Source organism: Ptychodera flava, chromosome 15 (genome assembly GCF_041260155.1).
Source record: "Ptychodera flava strain L36383 chromosome 15, AS_Pfla_20210202, whole genome shotgun sequence".
NCBI lineage: Eukaryota > Metazoa > Hemichordata > Enteropneusta > Ptychoderidae > Ptychodera > Ptychodera flava.
Window position 1 is genome coordinate 23,793,165 of NC_091942.1, and position 20,784 is coordinate 23,813,948.

The following is a 20,784-nucleotide window of genomic DNA, read 5'->3' on the forward strand; positions in this document are numbered from 1 at the left end:
GCAACAAAATAATCCACTTCACTGTCGAAAAAAGTTTTGTGGGTGACTTATTTCAAGTAACCTAAAGAGTGTATTTCGACGTAAATATGGCCGCTGCGTGAGCTACAGGGGAGGACGGTCTCTCTCCAATATTCTCCGAAAATGCATCATTTACTTGCTTCGGAAAGATAGCAGTCACATAGGAATAATTCAACAATGCCACTTGAGGAGCCTCCGGAGGATCGTCTCGCGTTGTGTGGAACTTGCTGGATGTTTAGCGGAATATTCCTCTTGGTGCTGGGCATGGTTTTGACAGCTCTCGGATACGTAGAACATCACATACTGGCGTTCAGGATAACTGGCCCGTGTTTCATAGGTGAGTGCGCATTAGACAGATTTCGCCTGGCCTTTTATTTCGAATCCGCGCACTGCGACACAGTTATTTAATCGTCTTCCGTTATAGTACTACAAACATCTAGCTATATAAACTAATGAAAATAAGATATTTTGATATCGTATGTATGTTTTTTGTACTATCAAGAAGATTAAGTGTTTTCACTGCTATGTCGTTGAGAAATAATTCATAAAGCCATAAGGGACAAATAATTCGAGACTTTTTAATATTAAAAAGATTCAGGGAATATTAAAATGTCGTCTTAACAGATATATGAACTTAAGTAACCATGGAAACAGCATCACAAGTGGCTAAATTAATTTGAATAAGCTGAAAGATGTAGATATATAGTCATAATTTTTGGTGCATTGTGGGTATATATCCTTAATTAAATATATATTTCGAACAATGTCAATTGTCATATTGAATTATTTTGCCTTCTTCCAGTGGCATTATTGTACTTCGCTAACCTGTTTTGGTGTCAAAGATATGACAAATTTACTAGGGAAAAAGTTAAGAAAAAAATTTACCACAGTTCAGACAGGAGGTCTGTGCAAAAATCACAAAAGACAATTTGTTCGATAGTTATTACTTAAAAAAAATTACATCATAAAGTGACTTGAAGTTGTGTTTTCTTGAAATGTCCCTCCTCCTTGCTTTATTATGTAAATATATGTAAAGAAACATTTTGCGGTGTATTTTCCAACAGGTGCCAGTTCAATAATGTTAACAGCCGCAAGTGCCTGTTGCGTGTCGGCTCACAGAAGAGGACAACCAAAGCACAACAGAAGGACATATCGCTCAGCTTCAGCTCGCCATTCTTCATCCAATCACCACCAAGTACATTCTCCCTCCTGCCCCCACTATCGTCCCCCTCCCACACCTCACAGTCACCCCCAAGACAGACACACCCGAAGTCAGACCATTCCCCGGGTAGAGGTAGTCCCCCCAGCCCCTCAACGTCAACCAAACATAAACCCCCTCGCGGGTCTCACGTTTGTGGCCCCGCCACGACAGCAGAGAAGAAGTACAGGTGTAAGTGATGAAGAGATGTCGTCCGATTATGATAATGTGCCAAAAACGCGCAGAGGGTATGTGATGACTTATGTGTACGGCTTTACAAAATTGGGCAGTGCATGGCTTGCGTGTGCACCAGCCTTCCTACCCAACTAATCTATTGACAGGCAGAACCATGACGAAGGAAGTTTGGTTTTTTTCCCTCCCCCTTGATCCACAACCACCAGTCATTTAAGACAGCACGTATGATAAAGTCGCTCAAGTCTGAAAGAAAGTACTGCATGGTGAGTCAAACTTAACTTGCATCATTTTACAGTTTTTTTTCTAAAGAGTGTGACTAACATCTCAGATACTCACAAGGACGGGTCAACACATTACGTGGTGAATGACCCTATAGTATCATAGCTCTCTATCTTTCACATTTTCCTCGTATTTTAAAAAGTAAATCTCTTTCAACTATCCATCAAATGTGCGTGTTATCCTTGATAATCAGTTTGAGTACCGTTATACTAGAACTTCAAAGTTTTTGTTTCCATCCCATGCATATATGAAAAGGCTGTGTTATACTTGGTCAATTGATGGCGGTCACGAGAAATGAACCCAAAAGATTATTAACCAAAAGGTCTACCCTGATATCTCTGATGATAGGATAAATAAGGTGAATTCTCTTTGTTGGATTTTTTCACTAAACCAGCTTGATATCAGTTGAGACTGAAAGTTGATGCGGTATACCGCTGAAAGAAGTCATGATATATTATTTTTTGTATTTGCTCTTGATAGGAAGAAGTAGAGACTGCAAAGAGCTCAAAATATTCGCAGCATATAATAATAACCAGTTTTGAATTAACATGAGATGGTCCGCCATTGTTTGAAATGTTCCAATTGATCAGTTTGTTATGGATAATCAGTTTGTACACTAGCCTGACATTTTATGCTACCAGTAATTAACAAATTAAAACGGTGTTGGTAATTCTATCAAACACCGTAATATGCACCTCAGTTTCACCAATTCTGTGCTATGTAGGAGAGCTCTTTTTATAGATATCATCCTTCTCGAATATATTCTATGATAGGATAGCTGGGGATTTTTTGCCTCCCCTCAAAGAAAAAAAACAGATACAAACTTAAGAATCAGATCTAGTGTTCAAGGAAAATCTCATCAAATCAAATGTATGGTAAACTAACTTCAAGAATATGTATGTGATCAAATTTGTCAACATAGCTAATGTACCATTGTCTAACCTGAAATAAGCTCCATTACAAAGATTTTTGGGCTGTCTCGTTTGCCATTGAAATATTTCAGCCTGGTCAGAAATGTCATTCCTCAACACACAAGATGGTTCTAAAAATAGAGGAACTGTAGAGTGGACTCACAACTGAACTGTACTGTCTCTATGAAAATGCACAATACGTGTGTGGTGGTTTCTGGATTATATAAAAAAAATTGCATGATTTATATAGACTGTTGTGTGTAGGAAGTTCAAGTGGACAGGAGGGTATTTACTGATACTACTGTTTGTCTCAAGGTCAGGAAATCAACCCATCTACACCATTGTGTAACAGTGATCAGTTTCATCCATGACGAAACTAAATCATGGTACGTAACTCAGAACATGGTCGTCTGAGTACATTCTTTTTCTGCCAAATCTGATCACTGCCCGTGAGATATTAAACCATGAGATATGCTAAACTTAACCCTTTCACCATCAAATTTTGGTACCACCCACTGGCTATCTATGGCAAAGTTGGACCATTGTACTGGGAGGTGGGGGTGAAAGGGTTGAAGTATTAACAGAAATTTTCTTTTCAGCAAATCTGTCTGTATGACTATTATTTCAAATGTTCCACAAAAACCCTATCACTTCGACCAGTAAGAAATTACAATTTAGATTACTCAAGAGTTATTGTGCTCAGTCAACTTTTCTTGTCAACCATAAATTAAATCCAGAGTTTCCTAAAAGAAGGGATATAATGAATCATTTGTTATTAAATCCATTTCCTCCCCATATTCCATTTGGAATGAACCATTAATCTGTTTGGGGCATTCAATAATTGAATCATGGGGGATGGAAAGGACAGTGTAATGATTGCAGATAGGTAATCGCATCTTCTTCCTCCCCCTGTGCAGACGTCACACCAGACAAAATTCACAGCTGTCAACATTCGTTGAAGTGGACTCTCTTGTGAACGAGAGGTCGGCGCTCATAAGTTTAGAGCCGGGGCCGTCAGAAAGTCAAACTTTGTCTGTGACATTATTGTCTCCAGTAGCCGAGGCAGAAGACACCAACATAGAGCCGCCACCCTCGTACGAAGACGTCATGGCGCATTCACCATAGAGGACTTGAGAAAATAATTTACGACCAATTTTATGGATATGTCTCAAGCGTCACTTCTTCCAAAGAGTTGTTAGCTCATTGATTTATGATGGAGTATGTTTTTTCCTTATCTGTACGTTACGAAAGTATATTTTCTGTGTGTTGAAGAATATTAATTTATTTCCTTCTCGTCAGATTTTTAATATGATTAAAGAGACTACTCAATCGGGCAATAATTCATTGCGTTTGTAAAAATATTTTTTACCGATTGAAGCTGGACAGAATCTTGACACCACTTTTCAAATTTTTTTTCAGCAAAGTGTTGCTGCTGATTCTCTTTAGTAGGTTGTCAACCTGACTTTGCCATGTTTTATCATCAGAAATAGGTGAAGTCTTCCGTTGACTCGCTGGTCACTTTCACAGATGGAAACTAGCAGCTTTTGATTTGTTATTCTTTGAAAGCAATCTTCAAAGGAATAAATGAATTCATTTTTTTCAGGACACTGTCATCCTTTCTGTACAAAATCATTTCCTGACAAATCTATTTTAACTGCAGCCACATTCCATATCCAACTAGAAAGGCCAAGTGCGTCCAACACCTAATTCAAAGTCCCACTAAACTGCTCCCCATGCGATGAACTGCTGGTATTATCACTGCCTTCACATAAACAAATATTCTGAATACTCAGAAAAAGTATCTCTGAAATCAGTGACCAGCTGGTTGAATCAAGGTCAGGGTGTAGGAATAACTAAATCAAACTGAGAAAATTTTCTGTCTGCCTACCACTGAGAAGGGAATACATATTGCTCCTGTTGTTGGCCTCTTGAACCAGTAAAGAGAAAAAGTTTTTTTGTCGTTTAACTTATTTTATGATGTCTTTCCAAGAGACTATTCATATTCAGTTCAGATAAATTCTACCATGGCTGGCATGATGTTCTGAAGCCTAGCCTCTAATGGGCATATTTTTGAACTAAAATCAATATTGATGTTATGCTTTGGATATGGGGTCCTAAGCTCTGAAAAGCCACAATAGCAGTGCAAGTGTTTAGTTTGTAATCCAATACCTGCCAGTTGTAAACGCCTGTCAAACACTCTAATCTAGCTTTCAATGCTTGTAATTCGGTGCCTCAGGGGACACGGATTCCGCAGAAATTAAAACCTCTGCATCTCTTCGGGCTGGGCACGATCCTTGTAAGTCCTTGGAGCCTGTGTGCCTGTTTTATCGGTGAAATTTCGTTTCGCATAACACTGTTGGAAGCCGTAAATCTCTTCCTTATTTCGTAAATTCCAGCACAGCGGCTATGCTATCACGAACGTTCTGGGAGTTCAATCGGAAGTACGAGACTGCGTTTGAATCTGACCAATTTCTTCTTCTGCAGCCTCTACCCAGAACGCACTCTCCTCTAATCAGACTTTCCCTTTTTATATCTTCAGTCCGAATGTGATATTTCGACAGAGTAATTAGGGTGATTATTGAAGGAGATACACTGATAAGGTTTTCCCTTTGAAGTCTGCAGCTGAAAGTCGATAAGGGAACAGTGAGAAATGCCGTGGTGAAACCATGTACAAGTGGAATGTCCTAGTGATGTTAAGCATGCGAATTGGTAACGTTTTATTGAAACAGATTTCTCGTCTAAAACACCCCGTACTGTTTGTTGCAAGGACTTCTACGCCTAGCCTGGTGTTTAGGCCCGTATCGTGTACTAGGGTTCTGCAAACCGAACGGACGTGCAGATAGATAACCAGACAGTCGTTGCCAGGCACCCAAAGTTTCCCCATTACAAAGGATCGTTAAAGATCCATTAGGTATACCATGTTCCCCCATAAGGCTAACATGTCTACATGACATGTTGAACACCCGTCATAATAACGGAGCCATCAATCTGAGTAATTCTGCTCTCCCCTGGGAAGGGATCTGGTAGATTCAATTGCCCGTATACCAGCTGTACTGAACAGATTTATCACCACGAGACGCAAGACGCGCGTCACACAGCCACCCACGGATGATGGCTGTCCAATTTTACGGCAACGACCGCCTGTCCGGCGCACTCTGGCAGTCATTACGTGTAACTTTAATGATTTGTTTATCTTGGAAACAAAAACATCAAATAAATAAATACGAGTAGCGATAGCAATACCCCTCCAAAGGGACAGTACTTACAGTGTTTATTGAAGTGAAGAATCTATTATTTCACAACAAGGCAAGGGCAGAAAAAATAACAATGCGAGATTTCACGGTAAATTTACCGTGGTATTCTCTGCTATCTAGTCGCATCATACACGATCACTGACGATGTCATTACTTGCTCTGATACATTTGAAACGGACCTATTGCCAACAAACAGATTTGAGCATTCATCCGAGAGACGTCCCCCTGAGGAGACGCGAATCAATTTGAGAAGGCGTCAGTATGCGCAGTATGCAGTCTTGCCTTTGGAGTGACAGTCGTATGGTGTACGTGGCCCGATCACGCAGTGGGTGGGAAACGGCTACTGTGCAAAAAGTCGTGGTCTCTCCGTTCATCAGGACATGTGCACGTTGATGATTCTCAATCTTTAAGTAATATACACCTTGAAATTACAGTTTTTAGGTTGGCTTGTACTTTTCGGAAGGAACTAAAAACTATTTCCTTAATCACAATAAAGAACAAAAACACGGCATTAATGCCACGCCCATTTTTGGGCAAAGAAGTGAATATCTCGGATTTGCCAACTTGAAGATGCTTGAATTAAGAGTGACCACTATTCTCCATTTTATTCATCGGAAAAAAATAAATGGTTGATCTTCACAAAAGGATAATACAGTAAAAATCACATTCTCACATAGTAGTCGTGTCTGTATATATCTGACATCTGCTAAAGTGGTGTTCTCGATAACTGTGACAGCTGACGTTGACAAAATTGTAAGGCAAACGCCCCGAGCAGTGCTGACAGTGTATAACAAAGCCAAACCGTCCCAGTTTTAATTGTCAAAACTTTAGTCGCCAAGTTATCCTACCGCAGCTGTCCATAGAGTCGGACTGGGAGTCGCAGTTGCCTCGAGCAGTCTCATCAAGATGACTGGAAGAGGAAAGTCTGCCTTGAAAAATGGCATCGTAAAGGATCGGAGGCATAATCTCATTTGATGAAACAGGGACGTGGGCATTAACTCCATAAATTTGCTGGGTAATACTTGCTTTCTGTTGTCATGTTCATCTCTATTACAACAATACAGTTAGTCTCTCTCTCTCTCTCTCTCTCTCTCTCTCTCTCTCTCTCTCTCTCTCATTAGGTGGTCGAAGGAAACAGGCGTATACCTCATAATTTTAGATCTATCTCTTTAAATGCGCGGTGGCAATGCAAGAACTATTCGTTATAATTGCCAGCGGTCTAAATCATTTTATTTCGCATCAATAACGCAACATGTGCATCGTCTTGCAAACATTATGTCTGCTATAAACTTTTGACAGTATTAAACAGCAATTATTAATGAGATCATAGGTTGTCAACCCCTTTCAAGTAGAGTAACCCCATTTGTAGGATCGATTTTGTTGCTACATATGTATGTGTAGCGGTATGTTCCTATCAAGTTACGCTCAACATAAAACTGCTTTTCATGCATACAAATGATATAAAAAATGTTCATAGTCATCACTTATATCCCAACACACACACACACACACACACACACACACACACACTCTCTCTCTCTCTCTCTCTCTCTCTCTCTCTCTCTCTCTCTCTCTCTCTCTCTCTTCTCTCTCTCTCTCTCTCTCTCTCTCTCTCTCTCTCTCTCTCTCTCTCAAAGTAACTGAACGGACAAGTTACAATTTCTATATTAATATTCTTCCAAACATGAAATTCATTTATCACATTAAAACTTTGAGAAAGTAAACGTGCATGTATGCATGTATACACCCGTTATCACTGTTCAATTAATCGAAGTGTTTACAATGTAGAATTTTATTTAACATAAAATGCTTTTTCTTTCATTTTTATCTCCGCACAAAGGTCAACGATCAGGCTGGACTTTAAATATGGACGATTTACCAGAACTATGGGCCTTGAAAAATCAAACAAGTAAACAATTGTTCAGATGTCGGTTGTACGGGCTACTGATATGAACATTGGCCATAAACAAACATTGGCCATAAACACCATTATTACTAGAGATACTGATCGTGAGATGGCAGCTTTTAATCAAGGAGTTGTGTAATAGATGTAATTCGTAAGATTTGTGCCCAACGAAAATATATCATGTGATGTATTTTCCAATGAAAATATAGTAGTATTATATTTTTATCAATTGTTGGTTATTAGATCTCTCGTGATTTGAAAGTTTTTCAAATCAAAATACAATGAAAGGGTGTCTTGTAGAAAGAGATCAAGTTGGGAGTTTCGATGAGAACCATCATCTTGGCACAGTCGCAATTTTAACTTCGCTGACTTTGTACTGTATTAGATCTGGCGTTCTCTGAATCAAGCGAGTTCCCCTAGACCGACACCGACCTGTGTGAGATCTTCGCACAAGAACTCTCTCCTCTCGTGTCTATGACGTTTCCGACTGTCCTAACTACACACCCTACGTAATTTTGTTACAAACGTGACGAAATTGTACAAGAGTTACTCAACTCAGAAACCACACTGTAAGAAAAGTGGAAAAAAGTATGCAGGCCATAAGAGCCTTTCGTCGAAAACACAGATTCGGAAGTCAGATTTATTCCGCCATGAGCTGTCCGAGACGAAATGCCGCGAACTCTAAAAGCTGTACAGACATATATGATGCACAGTTGGGTATATCGTTGTTTTTCACCGTTGTCTAGATTTTTAGCTATACGCATTAATATATACAATATTAGGGCCTATATAGTGAAAGTGTTGTGAGAAAATGTTCGTTCTTGTCGTAATTTCCCTTTTTGCAACTAGTTTCCTAACCTCATTAACTTTTTTACTGTTTTGTCATTCCCATTTGCTTCATGAAGCATAGTTAATAAAGTAAATATTCCAGTGTAGCAACACTTAAAGCTTCTACAAAAATCTCCGATAATTTAACGTTTTCTTAAAGTTGTTTACAATGATACGTAAGAAATGAGTCAAACTTCTTCAAAAAAGCTTCTACAAAAATCTCCGATAATTTAACGTTTTCTTAAAGTTGTTTACAATGATACGTAAAAAATGAGACAAAATAATGCTAACATATATCTTTCTCAAAGAGCCTGAACTTTCCTACTCACGATGCTACGCAAAATTAGAATCTCCTTATGATAACGGTGTCCCTCACCATTGCCTGAGAGATTCTATAGTTTACAAACCTTATATTATGCCATGCCCGGAAAGATACCGTCCTATGCAAGCCCATGAAGTTACAGAAAATATTATGTACTCGAAGTTAAACGATGAATGTGCGATGGACATGTACGTGCTCTGCCATTATCCGGGCTGTTACCTAGTAGTCCAAGGGATGATGAATAAAGCGATTTGAAATACTTGTCTGTTCTTTACTGATGCAGAACAACAACTGGACCTGTGTTAAAAATCGCGGGTATACGTGTTTATACCTACTAAACCAAGGGTCTTTCGGAATGCAGCGTTTAATTTAGTTACCAGTAACGCACTATTTCGATTCGACACAAAGTTTTACAGCGACAAAATTGAGAATCTATAAATATACGACTCCCTCGTTTATAACACAGTTTCCTATCCAGAATTCCTTGAATATTCTATTGGAAACAAACGTAAATGCCAGGCTTGGGGGACAGCGTATTTGCGCAATGCGGGTCACGCACCCTGCCAGTTCAGGAGCAGGGTCTCCCTTGGGTTCCTCTTCGTATCATACACTCGTCCTGTCAAGTTGACAGGGATAATATGGAGGCCATACTTCAAAATAGAGACACCGCTACAATACCCACCAGTGCTATTGTTTCAGATTCATCGGTTAGCTATATAGCCTTGGTCTCGAAGTGCCGTTACTGATGAAAATGACTAGCCTCTGTGAAACTTAGACTGTTTAGATTCGCTGATGACGCTTAGACCTATGATGAACCAATTCCCCCGATACCCTGACACTATCTTTTCAATACGGCATGAATATTCACTTTGAGTGCTGTAATTTTTCCCACCAAAATTTGAGTGTAACATTTTACAAATTTTTATGAAGTTTTCTGTAACTTTGTTTGTAATTTTAGACAAAACGGACGTCACATTTCATTGGCTACAGTTTTTTATCAAAATTTTGGCAAAAATCTGAAAAAAAATTGACTAGGGTACATTTTACAAGATGACAAAAATTGACTTTGACGTTCACACCTTAGGGTTGACGTTCGAAATAAACGTTTGCTCTGTAGCTTCGTTTCTCCATTCGTTTTTTTTTTTTTTTTTTGTTTTGTTTTTTTTTGTTTTTTTTTTTTTTTTTTTTTTTTTTTTTTTTTGGGGGGGGGCAATTTTGAATTCACTTAATGCATACTGGCGTGATGAATTCATCGGAATTTTTTCCATAGTTTCCGAGTTAACCTAGTGTTGTCGACTGATTGACTGTATATTCTGTGGAATTTCGGACCTCCAATGCGCGACCTTCATACAGTTGTCAATAAACATACCGATAGGACCTACTCACTGTCAAGTGGACATGTCTTAGGATCGTAAATTGAATATATCTTGAGATTTAATCTTTGTATAAATAGCAGTTTTCTTGGACTTTGTTTCCATTATGCTTCACACCCAACCGCTAATAGTAAAATGAACACGTTCGGATTGTAGTAAGGTGTTAAAGCCCCACTAGCTGCACCTTTTTTGCATTTTATTATATCTCAAAAAAGTAACATCCAATCTTGGGACAGATGTCTTGGATTCCCGTTATTATTAAGTCATATTTTCCTTGAGAATGTCACTATTTAAATCCTTGGTGATGATTTAATTAAAGTGGTTAGTAGGCATATATTTGCGGAAACCATATTTGAGCCGAAGTCGGAAATTATCTGTTAAAATCTTTTTTTTTTTTTTTTTTTTTTTTTTTTGGTCGTCGCCAGTATTTGAAAAGCGTTCTGTGGTTACATAAGTGCGTTTGATCTAGAACCAGCTTATCCGATTCGATAAACATGCAAAAGATACAGATACCGGTAATGGGGCTTTAAAATTTTACCGTAATATATGACGGATATGCTGACATGTAAGTGCTGTAAAGAGTGGCACTGTGCTCCAAGGTTGTATGGAACCCATTCGACCAATGTGAACACTTTATCCGCCAATGTACTCTGGCGATCGAGGAAAGTAAACATATTTGCCATAATGGGAAATATTGCAACTATGTCGACGATATGCAATATCATGCATAAAAAACATTTCTGTGAACAAGAAAGTCGCACAAGAGCAGTTCCGACTATATGGAGGTGAAAAAAGGACCGTGTTCCGGCGGCCTCTCGTAAATTTTCCAACAACTATAGCAGCTCTGCCGTCACCAAACATTTCCACTGTAATTTCGTTCACATCCACCATTTCAGCATAAATGTGAATGGAAACAACATTATATGAGCTGAGATTAACTCTAGCTTACAGAATGCAAGTGTTGCGATAATCGTTTTAGAAACGGTAATGTCCTAAGTTTGAGTGTCATATAGCCAGACATTCAACAGTCTTCATGGATAGATACTTCAAAGAATAAATACATGAAGATTTTCTCCTCCACGCACAGCGTCGTTTCCGCTAATTCTTATTTGGGTTTTGGTTACATGTAAGTCTCCATCTAATAACAGAGTAAGTGAGAAGAGAAAAGATAAGTTAACTCCGTCTAGTTCGACGAATTTTCATAATGATGACTGTAGGGCCTGTCGCTGGAAATTTTGGTGATTACTTCACTATTTTTGTTTTTAGTGTCAACAAATACACAACAAGTATGGTGAAAAAAATAGTCAAAAATTGGTTAATAATCTACTTGCCCTTCATTTTCAGTTGAAAATTACGTCCAGTGCGTGCGCTGTACATGTCTGAAGATACATGACGAATACGACGAGATCAATAAAATTGTATTAAAAAAACATACACAGACGATAAAATATGCTTGCCAATTAGGTCCTAATATCACAAAGAAATTTTGGAGAAGGAATACCAAATAACGCGATCTGAGAAATGAGCATCGCCGGTGGATCACGGCGGTTACTGTAGCCTGAGTGTAAGTAGTACAGGGCATTGAGATCTTTGTAGAAATGATTGTGCTGAGATCTTTGTAGGAACGATTGTGCTGAGATCTTTGTAGGAACGATTGTGCTGAGATCTTTGTAGAAATGATTGTGCTGAGATCTTTGTAGAAATGATTGTGCTGAGATCTTTGTAGAAATGATTGTGCTGAGATCTTTGTAGAAATGATTGTGCTGAGATCTTTGTAGAAATGATTGTGCTGAGATCTTTGTAGGAACGATTGTGCTGAGATCTTTGTAGGAACGATTGTGCTGAGATCTTTGTAGAAATGATTGTGCTGAGATCCTTGTAGGAACGATTGTGCTGAGATCCTTGTAGAAATGATTGTGCTGAGATCTTTGTAGAAATGATTGTGCTGAGATCTTTGTAGGAACGATTGTGCTGATTTATCGTACGCGTTTCGTGAAATAACAGTTTGCATAAAGTAAGGACCTTTTTGTTTGGAGAGAAGTCTATAAGGAAGTAAATATCTCACATACAGTCATATTTTTATCGTACAGATTCATGTGAGTAAACAAATTGGAAATGCAATGTAAGTGATGTGAATGTTTGAGACATATAGGCCTACTTTAAATGTGAACATTTCTAATATTCCTGTCTGCTACGTGGTAAAAAGTCTTCTGGTTAATTTGCAAAACACTTTAACCGTAACATCAAACTTTTGTAGTGTACTCTTTCACTTACCGCAATAGGAGTGTTTATCTACGAAAAACTGATATACCGAAGTACCTCTCCCTCAGTCTGTAACATATGTTTAAAACTTTCAACGCAATCCGAGGCAATAAAGGAAAACAAGCACCAAACATTTTAATGAATTTAAAACATCTTTATTTGTTGCCGAGTGTCTTTTACAGATATGGGCTGCTGAGAAAACCAGACAACACCATGAAAGTTCAACGACTGCACGAATTGAATCAATCCTCTGTGCAATGAGACATCTTAGATTTCAACTTAGCGATTCTCTCCAGCTCCTCCGGGTCCATGTCGGTTCCCTTGAGCTTCATGGTTTCAGTGAACACCGAATTCCTTCTGGTACACTCGGCGGACTTTTTACGACCGTTGCCGGCAGCGGCGGCCACTTTTGCCCCAGTGCTGTAATGAAGGGCGTGGAGATCCTTGTCCACCTGATCTTCTCGCATTCGGGTCACAGAAGCCATGAGTGCCGTCGTCGGCATGTGGATTTGGGAACTGCCAAGGGCAAGGCTGCCCCTGCGGAGGCTAGCACGACGCTCAGATGGAGTCGGTGCCCCTGCGCCGAGACTCATACGCCGCTGTTGAGGCTGGCCACCGCCAACATTCACTGAAAAGAAAACCAAAAGTTAGCGCACCACCAACTCAGTGTAATATGGGCATCTTCAACGTTATATCCAGAGATATTACAATTTTTCTGCAATCAAAGTACCCTTTTAACTGTTATTTGGTTTTATCTTAAGATTTTAGCATATGTGTTTTTGAGTAATAATTTTATTTTACTTTCTGCCTATAAGCAATAAATTTCCGCGACTTTACTGAGCACCTTCTAATATACAGATGGAAGCACAGCTGCACAGGTGAACAGGCGCCTCGAAGTCGATAGCGCCGCCACTCTGTCAATGACGTACGGAGTCATGTCGGCTTTATGCCTTTGTTTTTCTTCGGCGCAACTTACACTGTCCTTGGCTGATTTGTACGCTTATACGTCTCCCGGCTGGTCCACACACTCCGATCTTTGATGTTTTAGAAGAAGGTTTGCGGTATCCGACGAGATTCATCTGGCTTTCTTCTTCAGTAACACTATGAGAAACGAGATGTTAACACACAGGTAACCAGTGGTGTTACAAAAATAGTTTCACAGATGAGTACAGGACAACTGTTTGTGCATAACAAGTGCTAGTGCATCAGTATAAATGTAAATATTAATGTTGCCTTGGGAACAGATATTCGGGCTCTCAAACTTTTACAATGCTATTTTGGTCTACCACTTATATGTGGGAGCTAATTTTGAAGCTCGTGGAATAACTTCACCAACTTATTTTCGTCAAAACCGAAAATGTCACTTTCTCCAGTGTGGATGGCGACAATCTTGAATTTCAAATATCTGTAAATCTAGGGATCATCTCTATAGCACCAAAATTTGCGCGGTATTAACCCCCGGTTTTTATTCTTGATATCGAAAGGGAATGGTAGAAGATTTCGACACCTGTTTTAGCAGTTTCGAGTCGGGTAATGCCTTACACGCAACACCTGAAAATGTACTATATAATTCTACATGATTGTCTACTCACTGTCGAACTGCGACGGCTTTCAAAACATCAGTCACCAGGGTAGACCCTCTGTATTTGCCATATCCTCGCTGACTGCACGTGAAACCGTGTTCTGCGGACGGGTTTGCCAGATACGACCCTGTGCTAGCGTTGGATGCTGTAAAAGCAGGGTCAATTGTAGATTCTGAATGAGATGCCCAAACGAGGGATACATTTTCGTAGGCGTTTCATTCGACCATTTATGGTGGAGCGTGTACTTGTGATATTAGGGCCACAAGGTGGTTCGTTTAAATGAAAGGTATGATCTAAACCACAGTCACCTGTGTTCTATTCCGCTCTGCCCCCATAGACGTGTGTGTACATATACCTGTCTTCTTCTCAGGCATATGTACCACAGGTATATGAGGCGAGTAGCGCCGAGCGGAATAGAACAGGTGACTGTGATCTAAACTTTTGATATCACTTCTATTGAAGACAAGATTGTGAAAGGGTGTGTAGATTCTACAACTCCGGCGTGTCTGAAGTTTGTGGGGTACCGGACACCTGGGTTGGGGTTATCATTCGAAGTATATGATCTTGGCGTGTTTTCTGCATTCACCTCGTGATGCATAGCCGAAAAATGAACTACTGACCTAGTGACATGGTGGAATAGGTGGCCGGTGTGCCGTGCGACAGTGTGGTTATATCGATTGGTTTGAACATCCAGTCCATACTCTTCAAGTCTTTCAGGTTAACCCTATTCTTCGGGTTTACAGTCAGCATTGCACGTACGATTTCACGACAGTCTTAAATCAAAGAATGGGAATGCAGATTGTTCGGTGCGTGAAAACCAGACAAACATGATACACATCGGAGTAGAAGGCCGAGAACGGCAGAGAAAAATTCAGAGGAATATTGTTCGGAAAACAGTGTTTGTATACAGCTATATATTACGCATCCAAGATCAACGTAGGGTTGTTTCTACATGTAAGTTTACAACCATGACGTTGCTATAGTGAATCTCAATCTATTTTAAGCGCACTCACTACTACGAATGAGGATCATTTTAACATTACAGCTCAATCTGTATGTGAAATTACTGTGACTGTTTCGAATTCACCTTTCGATCATTGCTTCTCGAGTATTTAACGTTTCTTTTTGAAATATTATACCCCGCACACAGTTGAAGTTGGCCTTGAGAGGGAACAGTGAACTAAGAAGTACGCTGAAGGATGCGCGACATGGGTATCATAATTTCACAGCAAAACCTAGCTGTGGGTCCATAGCTGTGGTGTTTTCGGACGGGATTCCTGCCTTTTACGGACTGGTTTTGACTTTTTACGATTTTAACCCCGCCACCACAGCTATGGGGAAAATGCGTAGAAAAAGCGTCCATGTTACGCCCGACAGCACCCTTGTCGCAACTTTGTTCGGCGATATTTCGAAAAGTTTCCATCCAAATTACAAATTGCCAACACTCATCGACAACTTGGTTATTAGGGACTCGCCACGACCAGAAATCCGCTTAAAATTCACTGAAATATCGCCGTTTTTCTAGCTTCAACCGACATGACTACCCGGAGACCGCCATTTCGCTGGCGTAAAACTGTTGTTCGAGGCTCTCTGCAGAACGTCACTACAGTGACGTAGCGGTGACCTCTCAACTTATATAGAAAACAAACTGAGTATTTCATCGTGTGATATCGATGACCATCGTTTGTCCTATGGACATTGCCAGTCTCACATAACTGAAATCAAACTTTAACTTGGGAAAAAAAATAGTTCAGTCCTGGGATCTGTGATTGTTTATGCGGCGCGGATGCCGACTGTAATCTCTCAGTTTGTTTTCTATAAGTTGAGAGGTCACCGCCACGTCACTGTAGTGACGTTCTGCAGAGAGCCTCGAACAACAGTTTTACGCCAGCGAAATGGCGGTCTCCGGGTAGTCATGTCGGTTGAAGCTAGAAAAACGGCGATATTTCAGTGAATTTTAAGCGGATTTCTGGTCGTGGCGAGTCCCTAATAACCAAGTTGTCGATGAGTGTTGGCAATTTGTAATTTGGATGGAAACTTTTCGAAATATCGCCGAACAAAGTTGCGACAAGGGTGCTGTCGGGCGTAACATGGACGCTTTTCTACGCATTTTCCCATAGCTGTGGTGGCGGGGTTAAAATCGTAAAAAGTCAAAACCAGTCCGTAAAAGGCAGGAATCCCGTCCGAAAACACCACAGCTATGGACCCACAGCTAAGCTAAACAAACCTTTGGAAACTTTGTTGTGGAAGTGGATGCGTTTCTTCATCGACCTTGTCAGCACAGATAGATCGGTGTCTTTGAAGGGGAGACGCCCGCAAAGCATGGCGTATAGAACAACACCTGAGTATTTTGAAAAGAAAATACGAAATTCACTTTTTAGAATTACAAAATTGTCTCGGATGTTGTTCGTTATAAACCACAGTCGCTTGTGAACCGATACTTTTACGGGGCGGCCGCTGTGTGCTTTGCATTAGAAAACTACTTTTCGAATTCATAGCACAAAGCGGCCGCCCTGTATCGGTTCACAAGCGACTGTGTTATAAGTACCCTCTGTGGTGTAAGCACGATTTTGAATTCATGAGATGCAAACGGCAATGTTATTCGAGGGACATTTCAGGACATTTCTTCTTGTGCAAGGAAGAAGAGGCGTTTTGGACGCCTCATCACGGCGATAACTTGCTGCCAATGCTGCTGGGTATCGGAACATAACAGCCAGGCAGTAACCAATGCAGAAGACGCGTTTATTTATCGGTGATAACTGTGTACTGACTCAGGTGACAGCCTCGTTATCAACATACCCAAACTCCATATATCTGCTTTGCGTCCATCGTATTTGTCTCCCTCCAAGATTTCGGGGGCGGTGTACACGTAGGAACCGCAGAATGTTGTCAATAGACTACTCCTGCGACCGAACTTGGTCGAAAACCCAAAGTCTAAAGAGATAAAAAGTTGCAAAGTTAATCGTCAGAGCTTAAAACGTTATGTTACGATATTGATTAGCTCAGATATAAAGACTAGTCTCAGGGATACGACGGAAAACGACGAAAGATGTAACAAGCTTCTCAGGCTAACAAAACTGGCTGACAATGTAATGTTCGACTCATGTATCTAATTTGTCGAGGAATATAGCTTTTCCTTACTGGCATAATCGTGTGCCACAAATAACAGCCACTTTTTATAAACCTTTATCAAAACGTATCATCCAAGTTATTCCTTTTTATAGTTTTTCTATATCTTCTTGAAACAAAGAATATATTAAAACTAACTTCAAATGAACCAAAGACAATGAATGACTGATGCTATATCATTGAATGCTCTGTGTGCAGAAACTATTACTTGACGCTTAAGACACAATAACTTTGAACAAAGTACAATTCCATACATCAAAAACAAACCTGCAAGTTTGACCACATGATTGTTGTCCAGGAGGATGTTGTCGCATTTGATATCTCGATGCACGAGTCCCTTATCATGGAGGAATGAAACACCGGTCAAAATCTGTTTGAAAAGAAAACGCGCCTCTTCTTCGTCGAGATGACCTAGACGAAATATTTTCAAATAATCTCATTAAAGGGACAAAGTCGGCCATTTTTCATGAATTTTGTTTGATACACGATACTCTTTATATTGTTTGACATGTCGAAAGATACTGAATGATGGGTGACCATGCATATATTCGACCCCGGTTTTACACACGATCAATGAAACCATCGCGAAAATGAATTAATGGTCATATCACCATTAATTCATTTTTGCGATGGTTTCCTTTATCGTGTATAAAACCGGGGTCGAATATATGCATGGTCACCCATTTATTTAATATCTTTCGACATGTCAAACAATATTAGTATCTCGCATAAAACAAAATTCATGAAAATTGGCCGACTTTGTCCCTTTAAATAGACTGTCACAAACAGCATCTTTCAAGAACTTATTACCCAACATTTAAATATCGAACGGGATATGCTCATTCTTTTCAGAATACTCTACAGCATTTCTTAGTGATATGTCTGAAGGCCCTCTCACATTTTGTGCGGTTGTCAGTTTGTAGTTCCTATTAATTTTGTCATAATGTAAGCGGAAACTGTTGTAGGGTAACAAATATGTGCCGAGAGAGAGGGGGATTATGAAAGACGCTTTAGGATATTGTCATATTTACATCTCCTTGAACGACAACATGTTTATATTGAATAAACTGACTCGCAAAAGTTTGTAGATAAAGTAGTTGGCGCTTCGAAATTGAAAGACATAATCTTTGCCCCCCCCCCCCCCCCTCCCCCCCCCACTTTCCGGTTTCGCCCAAACTTTCCTCAAGAAAACTTGTAATAATTGCCTTTCGAAACAAACAAGAATAACAAGAATAAGAATAAGAATAACAATCATGGGTGACTGTGCAAAATTTGGTACTGAAGAGACGGATTACCTATAAATGACCGATATTTGAAATTTAAATGTTCTCCAACCCCGTGTTAACTCTATCGGGGAAGGGAAATTTTCGATTTAAAAAAAATAAGAACTGAAAACTTTACTAACTCATCGAGCTTCAACTTGAACCCCCAAAAAAGAATATTGTAAAAATTTGAGTCTGAATATCTGCCCCGCGGTGTATACTAACTTTAACAAAATTACGCATAGAAAGGTGGCTCCTAAGCTCCCGTTAGAGTGAAATGTGAGTAAGTTTGGAATAAGTTGGGTGTCATTTTCAAAAACCAGAAACGAATAAATGTATGCCACCAGATCTATCTATATTATGTCATTGCTTTGGCTATAAAGTTCACCGATACCTTTATCGTTGATGTAAGTGAGAAGATCTCCACCCTCTGCGTATTCCATGATAATGTAGATATTGTCTTCTGTTTCGAGCAGGTCGTACAGCGCAATCTGATATTTGATTGTATGTGTGTGTGTGTGTGTGTGTGTGTGTGAGAGAGAGAGAGAGAGAGAGAGAGAGAGAGAGAGAGAGAGAGAGAGAGAGAGAGAGAGAGAATGTAGGTGACGAAGCCGTGCGTAGATTTGTCGTGCCTTGTCAATTATTCGATTGTTATCGATGAAGAGGGGGCCGTCGCAAAATTGGCGAAAACCCGTCAGCATTCAAGTATTTTTTGTTTTCAACGCTTACGTTTATATGAAATGTCATGAAATTCGCGGTATAAGTAATTTCATATCCGTTTCCATCCACGAAGATTTCTGTCTGTCCTGCCGATCGGAGACTTAAAACAAAGACGGCATTATATACATCGTACATCTGATGAACCAAATTTTTTGTTTTGACGACTACATATGCCCTGGACGACAGCAGCCATAGCTGTTGATCCCGTATGCAAAGTGTCGACAAAACAGGTATGTGCATGACAAAAGTGTGGAAATCTTATCATTGTACACCGAACACGAAACAAGGCTTATTAGTTTCATATCTGACGGCATATTTAAATAACCATATTTAACACTAGCCGAGCGCATACAATACTCCAACATAAAGATAACTGGAGGTTTAGTTTTCTGTGCATTATGTCACTTTAATATCAAACGAATTTACCGAAATGTTAGGTTTTCTTGGTGGCAAAGATAAGAGTGGGAATTTGCGTTATTGTTTGCGTTCATAATGATTCAAATGACTTTCGAAAGTATAGAGTTGCTTCATGGATATCCCTGGTATGGGGAAAACGCAACAGCGGATGCACAACATCGAAAAAAGCAGGATACTCACCACATTTGGATGGCCGTTCAGTCTTTTGAAACACGAAATTTCTCTATAGAAGAATTTATCGATAATGTCACTCGGCGCTCTCTTTTTACTGATGTACTTGATGGCGACTTGCCTATTGGTTGTTTTGCAGTGCGCCAGTTTGACTTTCGTGTACGGCCCGTATCCGATGATGCGGTCGACGAAGTAGCCATTTGCCTCGACGGTGGATTTGCCGTGCGTCGGCAACCAGATGTCCCCCTTCTTTTGAACTTTGATGGAGATGTCCGATCGCGATTTGCTCGCCTTACTCCCCATAGTTTAGTTTTTCTACCATAAATGATGATGGGGTTAAGAAACTACATTCGGACACGATGCGTGGTCCCGTGTTCTACAACAGCATGAGCCGAATGAACTGCATCAGAGAGTCGGATTGTGTGACGTGGAGAATGGTTGTGGCGGCCATTCTACCGACAAACGCTACTCTCGTTGCCAGGATACGAATGCCAGGGATGCGCGCTCGCTTACCACGCAGTCTAATGATGAAGAGAAACCATATGGAAATCCGGTCACGACATGCGACATGCGACCTGCGACTTCAAAACTGCGACCTGCGTCCTGCGAGTTTGAAACATGCGACCTGCGACTTCAGCATTTAGACCTTGGTGTAACCTGCGACTTCACAACAGCGACCTGCGTCCTGCGTGTTTGTCAAACTGCGACTTCACAACTGCGATGTAGGCCTAAATAGTAATGAAGGGAAAGTGGCTTCACACATCAGCCATCTCGTCTTGTATGTGCTTTAGTGTCTGATTTGTGTTTTGGCTGTTAGTGTGTTGATCTCTTGTTTTTCTAGCAAGGAAACTAGAATGTTATGTTTGGATCGTTTTGTATATATTTGTTTCTTGCCTTGTTCTTGCTGCGAAAACGAGCCCTGCCACTCCTTGACGTGTTCAAGCTACCCGAGTGGC

At 40.1% G+C, this 20,784-nt stretch overlaps 2 protein-coding genes across 3 annotated transcripts; one reads left to right on the top strand and one right to left on the bottom strand.

Annotated features, from left to right (window-relative positions):
• The first annotated feature begins 70 nt into the window (after positions 1–70).
• On the top strand, positions 71–3,941 carry LOC139151604 (uncharacterized). 2 transcript variants are annotated; one of them, XR_011556464.1, is made up of 3 exons: positions 71–355; positions 1,083–1,674; positions 3,519–3,941. XR_011556464.1 is itself a non-coding variant. In XM_070724516.1 (3 exons), exons 1-3 carry the CDS (start codon positions 196–198, stop codon positions 3,724–3,726), a joined length of 750 nt encoding a protein of 249 aa, XP_070580617.1. In that variant the 5' UTR covers positions 80–195; the 3' UTR covers positions 3,727–3,941. The 2 variants fall into 2 exon arrangements, 1 of the variants encoding a protein (XP_070580617.1); XM_070724516.1 differs by having other exon boundaries at positions 80–355; positions 1,083–1,464.
• Positions 3,942–12,713: 8,772 nt separating this feature from the next.
• On the bottom strand, positions 12,714–20,330 carry LOC139151605 (testis-specific serine/threonine-protein kinase 5-like). Its single transcript, XM_070724517.1, has 9 exons — positions 19,838–20,330; positions 18,915–19,011; positions 17,526–17,669; positions 16,929–17,063; positions 16,357–16,470; positions 14,750–14,902; positions 14,139–14,274; positions 13,523–13,647; positions 12,714–13,174 (listed from the first exon to the last, which is right to left on the bottom strand). The coding sequence occupies exons 1-9, from the start codon at positions 20,129–20,131 to the stop codon at positions 12,789–12,791; spliced, it is 1,584 nt and encodes a 527-aa protein (XP_070580618.1). The 5' UTR covers positions 20,132–20,330; the 3' UTR covers positions 12,714–12,788.
• Between the last annotated feature and the right edge of the window lie 454 nt (positions 20,331–20,784).